The sequence below is a fragment of the Anas acuta genome, chromosome 5, assembly GCF_963932015.1.
Source record: "Anas acuta chromosome 5, bAnaAcu1.1, whole genome shotgun sequence".
NCBI lineage: Eukaryota > Metazoa > Chordata > Aves > Anseriformes > Anatidae > Anas > Anas acuta.
In genome coordinates, this window is record NC_088983.1 from 57,462,225 (window position 1) to 57,475,830 (window position 13,606).

The following is a 13,606-nucleotide window of genomic DNA, read 5'->3' on the forward strand; positions in this document are numbered from 1 at the left end:
TTACTTCACCGTTCAAAGGAGAGAAAGAGAACCCTTTGGTAATTCTAACCAAAAGTGAACATGCTTACAGAAACAAAGAAACCTAGAGTAATTAAAAAGTAATGACTTTTTCCTTTGTGCTCCCTATATAAAATCAGCATGAGGGAAGATAAACTGGACCAGCACCTTTTCCTCCCCATAAAATGATACAATAGCTAAACATTTAGGAGTAATGTGCTGACCCTGATGCTCCCAGTCACTACACTCAATTCCTTATACCAGAGAAATTGTAAACGTGGTAAATAGCAAGTTTCCTGGCTTACAGATCCATCAGATAAAGTCCCGCTTTCATACTCCTTTCTCCTTCCCTCCCCCATCCTCTCTCCATCTGCTGCCCTCCTGGGAAGGGAGTGCTACACTTAATGGCTGTCTGCTTTTAAGTCTAATGTGCTGGATAGGAGTTAATGCCCAGTACAGTAAGTGGGGACTCTGCTATGAGCAAGCCTCGAGTCCTGGTTTTTCTTGCCAACATCTCCTGGAATCTTTGCAGCCCTACATCAAGCAGCATGCAAGGAAGAAGGGCCCTTGTTATATAAGTCCTCAATTTGTGACACAAATAAATCTTACAAGATACCGTAGCACAATCGTTTACATAATCTTTTGGTAAAAAACAGGAGAGTTGTGATTTTCTTACCTGTCTCTCCCCTCAATATAATGTGTATGTAGAAAACATGCCCGCTATAAGAACAGGGGCATTTTCCTGCCCATGTGGAGTACGCACCTAGCGAGCTACCTATCTGCTGATAGCCTGAACTACGGGACAAGAAATGGGCTGGATCCCTCTGAGCTATGAAGAGGGTGACCAGATTCTGGGATTAGGGGTTGACTTGGTCTTCAGCCATCCTCTCTACCATTTATTTCCTCCTTGGCCCCCAGCAGCAAGCTTCAGCAGCAGCATACAACACCAATGCTCATCCACCAGCGTTTATGTTTTGGCCAACCTTCATGCTGCACAGCATGCAGGACACAGAGAGCTGATGTGCTGGGAGGAACCTCCGGGTGCACGGAGGATAAAACCAAGCTTTGTGGTCAACCTTTCAAGAGAGAAGTAAAAGGTACAATTCGAGGTACCCAGCATTCATTGTTCAGAATCCAGGCTTGCAGTTTTCTGCTCTTACCACTTGGTACCGCTCCTGGCATGTCACCAGCACCATGCACGTTACTGGGTACAAGATTACCTATCATACACTGACTTCTTGTTTGAAAGAGACGTCAAAATAAAAATCATTAAATGAAGTCTAGTCACATTTATGACATGATAGAAGTGTTTTGACTGCAGTGTTTTATACACATACACATTTTAGCCCCAGCCTCCTCACTCTATAATTAAAAACAACCAAACTCAGTATCACAAAAACTTGCCCTCTGCAATAAACAAGACCTAAAAATTGCAATCCTAACAGCCCATATTAAAACTGAGAGTAAACAGGCATGACCTGAATCTTCAAATCCCATTAGAAAAAAAAAAAAAAAAGCTCTTTGTATCTTCTGAAATACCTTCTATGAAACACATGAAGGTACATATGCAGGCAAAATTATCTCCTTCTTCTATTTGGCACTGCTCTGCACATACACATCACAGAAGAAGATCAGAAAGCCAGTAGGAGGCCTTCTGCAAGCAGAAGCAGTCACGATGAAGTCCATGAAACTACAACCATAGATGCCAAGCACAGTTCAAACCACTGGGAACAACAAGCCAGTGCTTCCAGGACCAAAGCTGACAACTCACTGGAATCATTTCTAGGGACCTGGAAAAACCTGGTGTGAAATAAAAGGGAATGATTTTTCCATACCAGACTGACATTCAGCTCTTTCAGCTAGCACTCACTGCTTGTGACAACACAGGTATCCCCTACACCAAACTTTATTATTTCTTCAAATCCACAGCTCACTGTAAAGAGATGCATCTTTCAAAGAAATCTCCCTGCCTCTCTGAATTTCAGCTGTGCTGAAGTGCATCTACTGTCTCACGGTATGCCGAGACATTTTACAGAGTTCTAAACCAAAACTCATCAAATGCTCTGTTTCTGAAGGAAACATGCTGACCCCTGACTCCTTTGTTCCCAAATTTTTGTACACATACCCATGCTTGGCAATTGACTCTGCTCCTAGAGTCACTTACAGCAGCTCGAGATCAGAAATGGAAACTCCAAGGTATCTGTGCAACATTCAGTACAAAGTCCATGTTCACCACCGTTATCTGAAATAGTCCCATATCAAACATAAGCAAATAAGCTGCGTATAGTCACTTAACATCTAACATAAACCTCTAAATCTGCACTGTTTGCAGGGCTTTCCTTTTGTTTATTTGTCTAGCCAGATAGTCACACAAGGATTTGTAAAACAAACCAACAAGATGTGTCACAGGTAGGTGCGGCACTTTCCCTGGGCTTCCAACAGCCACCTGTCACTGGGAACACGGCAGGGCTGGCCTTGTTCTGCCACTAGGTGAAAACCATGAGGCCAAAACAAAGATGGGCCTGAAAAGTTTGTGAAGTCTTGACTCCCTGACTGGAAAGAAATCTGTGCTCTCGAGGTTGTTTCACCAACCAGGTCACACCCTCACCTTCCAGGTGTTAATCTACAGCCCGCTGCCTTCATTTCCCTACTGCCCTACATTTTTAAATGAAGTTGACACGCTGCCCGTGACAGTACAACATTGTGATCATGAGGTGTTTAATCACAACGTTGTCAACCTACCTCACAGTGCTCCCTCGGTGAGCAGTTCCCCTCAGGCACAGGATCACGGGGTACCACTGCTGCAAAAAGCATTCTTGGTCAGATCGCACCACAACCCCCCTGGAAGATAAGGACTAATTGTGTGCTGTGAATAACCATGAAGCCCGGAGTCCGCTGTCACTCAGTATGACTGAACACTGGAGCAACGACATGGGAAAGACCGTAATGTAGAATCAGACCATATAATGAAAATTTCCATTTGTGGTGCTCAGCTAATGAAACGAGGACTTACTAATGTAACAGACTTGTTACCAAAGGCTTCTTTGCACAATTAATACAGCATGAAAGAATGTTAACGTACGTGTGCATAAAAAACACACCACTTTCTTTCTCCCTCTCAGGGTTTACCACAGGGGCTAGACTGACCCTACAACGTGCTGTCCTGGGAACATGATTTTGTCAATGAGGAAGTTGAAGGAATGTCCAATTGCGACCCTGGATGACTTCGGTAGGTGTGGAGACCAGCACGGGCAGTCAGAGGCTTTATCACCCATTTAAACCAGATCTCACCTCCATCTTAGGACAACCTAAGTCAGGAATATAGTAACTGATAGAGAGCTGGTGACAAAACATTATTTTAAATCTGTCCTACATTTATTAAAATAATATTGGCACTTTTAGAGCATCAGTCTTCCAGGGATGTCAAAATATTTTTAAAGGTAGGTTGGTATGGGTCCTTTCTACAGCGACAAAAAGAAAGGTCAGAAACTTAATCAATTCTTCAAGAGAGATTAGCATGATATGACTGCACTGTATAAACACTGTATAAGGGGGCTATATTTGAGCTTTAATTACAAAACTGCATGCCATACGTCACCTCTGCACAATGCTCAGTTTCAGCATGCTCCACTCAAGCATCTCAAAAGGCTTTACATGTAATTAAAGTGTACACCCATGAAAATAAGTTTTTCATTTTGCATCTGAAATTTAAATTGAGAATGTATCTTGTGCTCTGATTTTGCAAAATACGTCATTTAAAATCATTAAGATCAATAGAAATCTTCCATTATTTAAACCCACAGAGACACAGACACATGCACACGCTCCAGCGAAACATTTTCTTAATGACAATTAAAATTAGCATCTTTGCAACTCAGCTTCCATTGTTCTAGAAAATGCAATCAGTTAATGGTCCTCTTCTTGAGTGGGGACTATTTATTTTGGGACAGCTGTAAGGATTCTCACCTACAGCTGTCCTCCCCTCTTTTCTGCTGGAATCCCCACTGGCGCAGGGAGAGCTCAGCTGCTTCAGAGGCAGCTGCTGAATGGCTGCTGCTGTCTGCTTGGTGGGCTAAGAAAAACAGGTTTGTTTTCCTTAATGCACCACATTGTGAACTGCTGCTTTTCAGCATCTACCGAGGGACCAGCGAGGGATGGGAGACTCAAACTGCACCAAGGTAAGCTAATGGTGAGCCAAAGGCCCCGTAAAAATCACTGTGAAACAGAAGTAAGGCTCAAGTTTTAACAACACTTGTTAAATGTACTCCTGTTTCCAGTATCAGAGCTTAAATATCATTTGTTTGGGGCAGTAAAGTTTTCTCAACTTTTTTGGAAAAGCAGTGAAAAGCAACTACAGTGCTCAGAAGCTACATATGCTTTTGTAAGAAATGTTATTTTACTGAGAGCAACAGTCAGCACCAAAGCTGTGATTCCCTCATCACCTCAATATCACCTGAAATAACGAGCCCAGCCACACAAGGTAATAGATAGATAGCTTACACTGAATATCTTTATTTTCTCAACCAATATTATTACATGTAGACTCCGCTATTCTATAAACATCAAACGAGTCCATATACCACTAGTGTCAGTCTTTCCCCACCCCCCCAAATATCACACACCTTTTATGAATGAAAAGTTAAGAACGTAACCAACAGAACGCACTCATTTTCTGCTAATCTCACTGGGAGTTTATAAAACCCATTAAATGCAGGACGGTTTCCCCAAGAGAAAAAAATCTGCAAGATCCTATCTGTCAAGGTCAGTAGTCTAGTAAGATCTTGGAGTTTTAACTGTTTAAGGCTTTGCCACAGTTGAAAGTTTTTTCTTCTGTGACTATACAGCCACACTTTTATATTGCTACCATTATTATATCTCACGTTTACATACATTCACACATTTATGTACTTTATTCAACTATATATAAAGTTCTACCAACATAAAATGCTATGTTTATACTCTATTTTAAAATAAGAATATTCACGTAGGGAATTGCTCTAGTACAGAAAAGGCAATAAAATTATATAGTTACAGATTGTTCAACGCATCTCCGTGCGTGAATAAACTCATTTCGAAGACTTCCTCTTGCACTGAAACCTCTTTCTTTCTTACTCCCCTAGCACTGAACTTAAACCGTCCCAGAGTACTAACGTATACTCAGAGAATCCTAAAAACAAGCCACTAAGCCATTCTGGTGAAGTCTGAGGAAAGCTAATGAACTTAATTAGAAGTCTTCTAAATGGATCGGCCTGCAGCAGCTTGGGCTACAGCGAGCTCACCTTCACAGCACGCATACCAGCAGCAGCAGAGCCCATCAAAAGAGGCGTTTCCTACCACAAATCCAAGATGTTTATTTCACTCTCCCCTTTTTTCCCTGAAAGTGATTAGACGTTGTACCCAACAGGAAGGTTCTTCCCTATGATTTGAACTTAAGTAAACTATTTTCAATTCAGGTTTGTCCCATTTTCTTCTCAGCTCCTTTCCACTGGCCTGGGGGAGGAGGAAAAGGTGAGATGGGAAGGTTCTGCAAAACCAAGCCACACTGATTTCTGCTAAATTAAAATGGTTTAAAGATCCACTGTGGTGATTACTGGGAAGTTGTAGAGTCTCATTCTGAAGCCCTCTGAGTCAGTCGTGCTGCAGAACAGAGAGGGCAGCACCACACCGAAGGAGCAAGAGGCATTTTCCTCACAAAAAATGGGGGAGTACAAAGACATCCTGAAGAATACTAACCATTAAGAAGCCAAGAAAGGTGCATTATCGTTGTTATTATTTAACACCTGCCCTTTAAAACAGGGAACTAAGGTAGTGCAGTTAATTAAAACTAAGTGAAAATATTCAAATGCAAACATTTATTAACATCTTCAGACAATTAGGGAAACCTGCGGGTGGGGGCATCGCCTCAAGACGTTCAAAAACTTAAGATGGTATCTCTTTAGCCAAAATAAACTTACAGTAAAAATTGTCTTCACAGCACCTGCTCAAACATTAATTAGTACAGAAATAAAATAGAAAGGCTGGACAAAATGATATAAAATTTGTACTACAGCAGAGTCCAAGGAACTGACAAAACTACTGTCTGCCAGGCTAAGCACAGGGAGCTTTAATATACTGATATTTACCTGCTGGCATGCTTAAAAGGATTCACAGAGAAACGCTAGTGTAAAAATACATATAAAGACAGCAAAAAGACAACCATATCCCTGTTGATTAAACTACATGACACTATCATGTGAAAGGCACTAAATGAAAGCAGGAGAAAGGATACGCCTCAGGGAACAGGAAGTCTAATTCCAGGATTTCTTTAAACATCAGTTTTACACTGATGATATTCCAAGACTTTTAATTTACTTCATGTGAGATAAGAATCTGGCCCAATGAGTACTAGAGACAGAAATGACTCAATATATGCCAAGAATCCAGTTCCTGCCTTTGCATGTGAAGATGCATATGCATTAAAAAAAAGACTTTTTAATAAATTAATTCCTTTAGGAAATAACGATGTCCTTAAACTGCATCCAGCCACTCATTTATGGTTTGCAACAGGGCCTTGCAGCAATAGATCGCCCCACTATTTACATACATGTCATAACACTCAGTTTCTATGTTGTTTTACTCATTTCTCAATACCCCGAGATTTTTAAATTATTTTTTCACTGGAAGAAGAACTCCTCAAACTTCTTCTTAAAAAAAAAATAAATATGCATGCATTACCTTCAGATAGCAAAATAGAAAACAATCCTGGCAACTGCAGCAATGTGGCACTAGCAAAGGTACAACATGATAAAAAACAGATTATGGTTTCTTTGTCAATATTGCTTTTACTAATTTTCTGTTCAGAGTTTCTTATTTGGTATCTTCTCTCAGAAATATGCACTATGCTTCTTCCATTAAAAAACACTGGGAGCAACTAAGGACCCTGTCCCCCCTCTGAACGTACAACATGCTCTAAATTTTCCCATTCAGAAATAACTCTGTTCTTACCATCACACAAACCCTTACCCTTAGTCATATCTTCATTTCTTGCTTTCGTCTGCCCGTAACTCTAGACCCTCAATATGATCCTATCATCTTTTTCCTCAAAAGGTTTTCCAAAACCCATAACTTGCTATCCAGACCTACACCCCAACTCATCTCCTGTACTGCAACATTTTCTTTAATCTAACTCTTTCAGACTAATCTTCTTTCATTCTTTTAAGTTCTCATCTCTCTTTTCTCTTAAAAGAAAGAGAGGTCTCCCTCTCTTAGGGAGACCAAAAGATCATATGCCACACCCTTGAAACCAAACTAAGGAATTTAAGAAGGAATTTAAGAATGCTGCAGTATTTCAGTTACTCTTTTTTAAATACTGTCACTATGTTGTACTTTAGAGCTTCGGCATTTGTCAAGTGTACAACTTCTCTAAACAAGTAAAACATTTTTGAAAATGTCTGTCAAATCAATACCATTTAAGACATACACAAGTTATTAGAGAGGGAGTTGTATAGTTATTTGTGCACTTTTGAACCAAAGCGCAAATAATTCTTAAAATGCTGAACACCACACTTAGTTGGTCCTAAAACCAGCTCCCACTGAAGTCAGTTGTCAATAAGGAGGGGTTCTTTAAAACTGCTTTCTAAATCTCTATTGTTTGCTCTGAATTCATTCTCTCCACAGAATTTGTGCTTAACGTCAGTCAGAAGTGCAGTCTGGAGTGCAAAACTTGCAATAGAAATTTGCTGACAAAAGATCTGAACAGTGAATAAGAAATGGAAATATTCCTAAAGGCAGAGTTACAGCATCTCGGCAGCAATAAATCAAATTAATTAATGAAGAAACTTTCAGTCACATGCACAACAGAGCCTCCAGCATCCTTCCTCGGGAAAATTCCTTTACGGAAGATTGTAACCACATGAAATCCTATTAGAAGGTGCTGAACTCCTACATTGTGACTCTTCCGGTAGGCTTCTACATAACAAAAATGCAATGAAGTACCCTACAACTTTTTTCACTCTTATTATGCAAAAACCTTATCAAATTCAATAGTGTGACATCACTCAAAATCCTGACTAACAATGGCACACAGGAGGTCAAGAGATGTCCTCTTTGTTTTAGCTTCAAGTGCTTTTCACTCTATTAATGTTAAAAGAAAAAGAACCTTAACAGAAATAACTGATAAAGATCAAACCTACGAAACAATGGGAAGGAAATTCAGACTTAAAGCCGGTGCTTAGCTTAACAGGAACCATTGTGCCTAGGTGCGGGCAGCAGAGCGATCTTGCCAGTCACACAATGCCCAAGAATAACAAGGTGAGGTAAGGCGGCCCAGAGCTCGCCACTTCCCATGCTTGTGGTGGTTTCAGTTCAGGCCGTGCCCGTTATTTTACCGCAGTATTTGTATTTCTTGGGAGCAATTGTTCAGCAGGCTCCCACTCCTTTGTGCCCCGGGTTGCGTGGAGCGCAGCATGCGGCACACGTTCCCCTCACAACCAGGAGGACAAAGGGCTCAGTGATCAGGGGGACAATTAGTCCCAATTAGGCCTATTTCGCAGCTGAGTGTAAGGGGCGGGGGAAGGGAGCTTAAATTTTCAAGCCATGGGTCCCTCAGGCAAGTTACAGTGGGATCAGCAAAGTGCCAAGTTTCAGAAAACGTACAGTACCCACCGAACCTCGCCGAGATACGCTTCTGGAAGTCGGGGCACAGCTTTCCTCCAGGAGCTGATGGAGCAGTACTTCTCCCGCACGCTATGTGAAAAGCCGATAGCCATTTTGCCTATGAGCTGACGTGACTAACCAATTTTTCCAGTTTTCAGCCCACTCCTTCAGCAGCAGTTCTCCATTTAAGCACGCACACACACACACACACACGCAGAGGCAATGTTAGTAATACTTACATATGCACATGTGGAGGCTGGAACCTGCTCTGATTAATGTTGTAGTGTGTAAACGCCTGCGTTGGGTTGGAGCTGTACTCATCCACCGTTATGGTAACTTTGCCTTGTGAAGGAATTCCATGAGCCATCCTTCCTCCTTATGGACATGAGCAATTCACAGCTTCCCAAGGCCAAGAGCGGGGCAGGGCATTGTGTTCCCGGCAGCTCCCAAATCCCAGCAGCTCCTCATCAACGCCGCAGACCTCTGTGAGGAGAGAACAGCGCATACTGCTAAAACCTTGAAGGAGACATAAGCAGGCACAGCCATTACTCTGTCCTCTCCCCATTTCCAGAGATTTTTTTTTTCTTTATTTTTATGTACACATCACCCAACACTATGCATTACTATTCACTACTGTATTCACCACTTCATCGTTTAACTCCGTCACTATTACGTAGATTAAAAAAAAAAATACTTAAAATAAGGCTTTATTTACTAGAAATCTATCTGCGTGGAAAGCCCCAGTTAAGTACTCCATATTTACTATCCTTTATTTTAAGTAACATCTTGTGCTAATTGCAACCATGAAAATTAACAAGTGGACCTAGTTTCCTGAAGGACAAATGGCTTTCCGCAAATGCACATACTTGTTTTCAAGGCCCTGTTTTAGCTTTACAAAATGAGTTACATCTGACGGACTTTGGGGAAGCCGACTTAAGGCAGAAAAATCTACAGTTTCACAGCAAAAGGTGCATTCAAATACCTTTGCATCGGTGTATTTATCTGGCTGCAGCAAGGCTAACATCTAGGCAACACCAACAGAATGACCGTGTTAGTCCACTAGCAATGAAACTGGTTTGGATTCATCATCAGACAGAAATCATTTGTCCGGTAAATTTCAGAGCAATTTCATGCACAACTATTTCTGCATACGATGAAAGAAAGGTTTTTGCCTCTATAGGCATCCTGATCTTTCACTTCTTCCAGGTGCTCTTAAATATACTTTTGCACTACGGCTGGAAGCCTTCTATAATAAAAGGATAAGCTGAAGAGCCAGCAACTTCCCAAATCTGATCTCTGACGAGTTCCCCACACACAATTTGAGTCTCAATTTCTTGAATCGATAAACTAAGGTTACCTCAGCTGCCTGCCTTCGGAAGGACTTTGTGAAAATTGATCTGCTTGTATTTGAAGAATACTTTCAAGATGAGCAACTCTTTAAAAGCATGGCTCATGAGGTAGACCCTCAGCTGCTGCTGCACGCTACCATCGCTGCCACGACTTCAGTGAAATTATCACACCCCGTATCACTTGATCTGCTCTTGAGTTGCTTCACACAATAGCAACATTTTTATATCTAGCGCGTACTTTATAAAACTAAGCCAGCACTTGCTGGAAAGACAAAGAGATAAGAAAAAGAGGATGATTTGATCCCTGGGCATCAAACTAAGCAATGATTTTCCAGTGTGATATTCCTGGACTTCTCTTAGCTCCCAGACCGAAATGTGTTTGCCATGTGTAGCATTAAACATTTGGAATCTTTGATTTGTATTCAAAATATATTTTTAATACAAAGACTAATTTCCAGTTTGGCATGAAGTACAATAAAAATGCCCTGCAAATGGCAGATGGCCTGCTATAGGCCATTTATTTTATTATTTTACAACCTCAGGCCTACGTAGGCTTCCATATGTTAGCTGGGTTAAGACATTCGGCAACCTTCATTCCAGTAATTGGGTTCTATTCCTCATCTTCTTTATTATTATTTTTTTTTTTAACGCAAGATGAAACTCAGCCATGAAGTTCCCATTTAAAAACCGAGCCATTGCTGAGCCAGTCCATCTCAGTAACTAAGGTTTGTGGTCTGGCCTTTGCACTAACCCACTCTCCTAAAACCAAGCACAATAGTTTCAGGGGGAAAAAATCAGCAAGGTGAGCTTTATTAAACTAAATCTCGGCTGTGTTTTAAGATATCTGCAACAACTGTTTCCGAATCGTAATGTGGTGGTTACCATACCAGGTTTGCAGCTGTTTCCTTAATTTCCCTTACAATTATATTTCAGTGTTATTTTGCATAACAGTAAAACACAACACCTGCTTCAAATTGCAGTCCTGTTCCAAGCACTGTAATTCTTTTGAGATACAAACTACGAGGAGTGTGCAACACAGAACAGCATAATTGCCCTGCACTGAAAAGTAAATACAAATGAAAACATCTTCCTGTTGGAGAAATGACTGTCATTAACAAGAATGCTCGCCATCAAAGCTCCCAGGAAAAAAACCTAAGTTTTTCTTTTACGCAGCAAGAACTTCAGCGTTTGCATAAATTAAGTGGTATGAAAATTACGCATCCATGTTATATTTCTGCAATTAAAAGCTACTATATAGAATAACACGTTAAAGCAACAACAAAAATATGCCTGGACTTTCAGAGAAGCTGTATCACACTATTTTCAGTAATCTAGCGTAAGAAAGGTCAGAGCATTAAGTTTTACATTATAGTTCACTCATTGGGAAAAAAGAAATCCAATTTGTTTGTAAGAGTGAATCATACATAAAGATAATAAGCGTTTTTGCAAGGTTTATAACCTTTGTGTTACAGAAAGAAATTACCACAACCGGCATAAAACAAATGATAAGAGGATATTCGAATAGCTCTATTAAATACTTTAAAGTTGACTTTTGTATGATTTTAAGCATATAAGCTACAATTGCTTCCCACTATGCCAGTCTTTAATCTTGAGAATAAACCTCCCTACTTGAATCAAGACAAAGCCAAGCAAAGCATCTTTTTAAAATGAAATTCAACAACAAACGCTGGACTGGAAAAAAAAGTAGCTGACTTCTGTGTCAATTCTCTAAATTCCCTGTAGTGCACTATTTCGTACTACAGCCCACCTAGCAGAAGTGCCTAATTAATACCTTCTTTAATGAGCTCTCTGAAGAAAATATCAAAAAGGACCTGAATGTTTCTCAACTTTAAAACTAAATATATTTTAGGCCCAGGGTTTTAAAAACAAACAAACAAACAAAACGGCTACTTTGCATCGCTACCATTCTTTCTCCAAAGGCAATCACTCTTCGACGATTACATGCAAGAGACGAGTAGCAAAGAATAGAAGTTGCATTATTTCTCACATCTGTCAAGCGAAACAATTTTACACACTTGCTATGCTAACGCTGGATTACGAAGAACCGGCCTGAAACCCCAGATAAACAATCGCAGCACGCTGCGGCTCCCCTCGTACAGCTTACCCTGGCTGAAACAATCATTTTCCAGCGTGGGTTTGGACTGACAGCGAGATGCGCTATTGTATAAATCCGCTGGCTTTTCGAGGTGCAAACTGCTGCGAGCCTATTTTCCCATAAAAGGGCCGGCACAAACTTAGGGGCAGCTCATTTCACAGCGGGCTAGCGGGACCGAAAGGCAGGAATATCTGCCCCGATCGGAGCGGAGGGCTGCATCTCGGGGCCAAATACCCGCGCAGGCTCTGCGCACAGCCATGGACGCGCACACTGCGAGCACCGCACCCCCCTCGGCTGCCAGATCGATGCCTCCCCGGCCCCCCCGGCTGCCGGCACAGCCGCGGCTCCAGCCCCAGCCCCAGCCCCAGCCCCCCCTCGTTACCGCTCGCCCCGGCGGCGCTCCCGCGGCTCCCCGGCCGGCCCCGCGCCGCACTTAGCGCCCAACTCCGGGCTCCAGCCCGGCCGCCCGGGCACGGCAGCGGGGGCCGCGCCTTCTCTCCCCTTCTCCTCCCCCCTCCCCAGCCCGGGGGGCCGGCCCCGCTTCGCCCCCCGCCCTCCGCCGGGCCCCGGCCGCTCCCCACCTCCGGCCGCCGCTTGGGGCTCCCGGGGCCGCCCCGGCCGCGGCCCCGCGGGGCTCCGGGCTCGCCCCCCGCTGATTGATGGCTGCGGGCGGCCAATGGCTCCGGCGCGGCCCCGTCCCGGCGTGTGCCGCAGCCCCCGCCCCGCGCCCCCAGCCCGGCTCTGCCCTGCCCTGCCCTGCCCCCGCCTCGCCATCCCCGCGGCTCCGCTCCGCGCCGGCTCCTGCGAGCAAAGTTTGCAGCGCAGCCCCGCTGCGTGTGTGTGTGTGTGTGTGTGTGTGTGTGTGTGTGTGTGTGTGTGTGCCTACCCCCCCCCCCCCGTACAGCGGGGCTGCACCGCCTGGGGAGGGGGACGAGGACACCGGGGGGGGCCGGCTCGGCCTGGCCTCCCCTCCCCTCCGTTCCCCCGGCCCCGCCGCCAGGCCGCTGCCCGCCCCGGTTGCGGAGGGCAGCGGGGGCACGGCGCGGGCAGGGCAGGGCAGGGCCGGGCAGGGCCGGTTCAGCGCCGCCGCGCACCCCCGGCTCGCCCCGACCCGACCCGACCCGGCTCGGGGGCGGTCACGCCGGGCTCGCCCCGGTCATTGTGTGCAGGAGGCTGGAGCCGCCCCCCCGCAGCCGCCGGTGGCACGGCCCCGCCGCTTTGTAACCCGCCGCTTTGTGCCTCCGAGCCCCCCCCACACTCACCTTTTCCCTGCGGGCCGGGGCCGCCTCAGCGCGGGCGGCGGGGCCGCTCCATGGGGCGGCGGGGGCAGAGCCGGGGGCAGAGCCCTTGGCGCTGCCCGAGGCCGGGGCTGAGGCCGGGAGCGGGGCCGGGCGCGGTGCAGTGAGCGGGGCTGCCACTGGGGTCAGGGAGCAGGCACCAGGAAACACGGCGGCCACGGAGCGCCACTCGCACGCACACCACACACACACACACACACACGGCACGGCTC

At 44.5% G+C, this 13,606-nt stretch overlaps 1 protein-coding gene across 4 annotated transcripts in view; it reads right to left on the reverse strand.

Annotated features, from left to right (window-relative positions):
* MPPED2 (metallophosphoesterase domain containing 2) overlaps positions 1-13,588 on the reverse strand; it is a 100,291-nt gene extending 86,703 nt beyond the window's left edge. The window contains exons 1-2 of one of the 4 annotated variants that reach the window (XM_068685031.1): positions 13,359-13,588; positions 8,871-9,114 (exon numbers count right to left, since the gene is read on the reverse strand). In XM_068685031.1, the coding sequence (XP_068541132.1) occupies positions 8,871-8,998 (128 nt within the window). In that variant the 5' untranslated portion in view covers positions 8,999-9,114; positions 13,359-13,588. Of the gene's footprint in view, positions 1-8,870; positions 9,115-12,105; positions 12,392-12,478; positions 12,633-12,677; positions 12,832-13,358 lie in introns of those variants that run through there. The other 3 variants (XM_068685033.1, XM_068685032.1, XM_068685034.1) reach the window with 3 other exon arrangements.
* Positions 13,589-13,606: the final 18 nt, after the last annotated feature.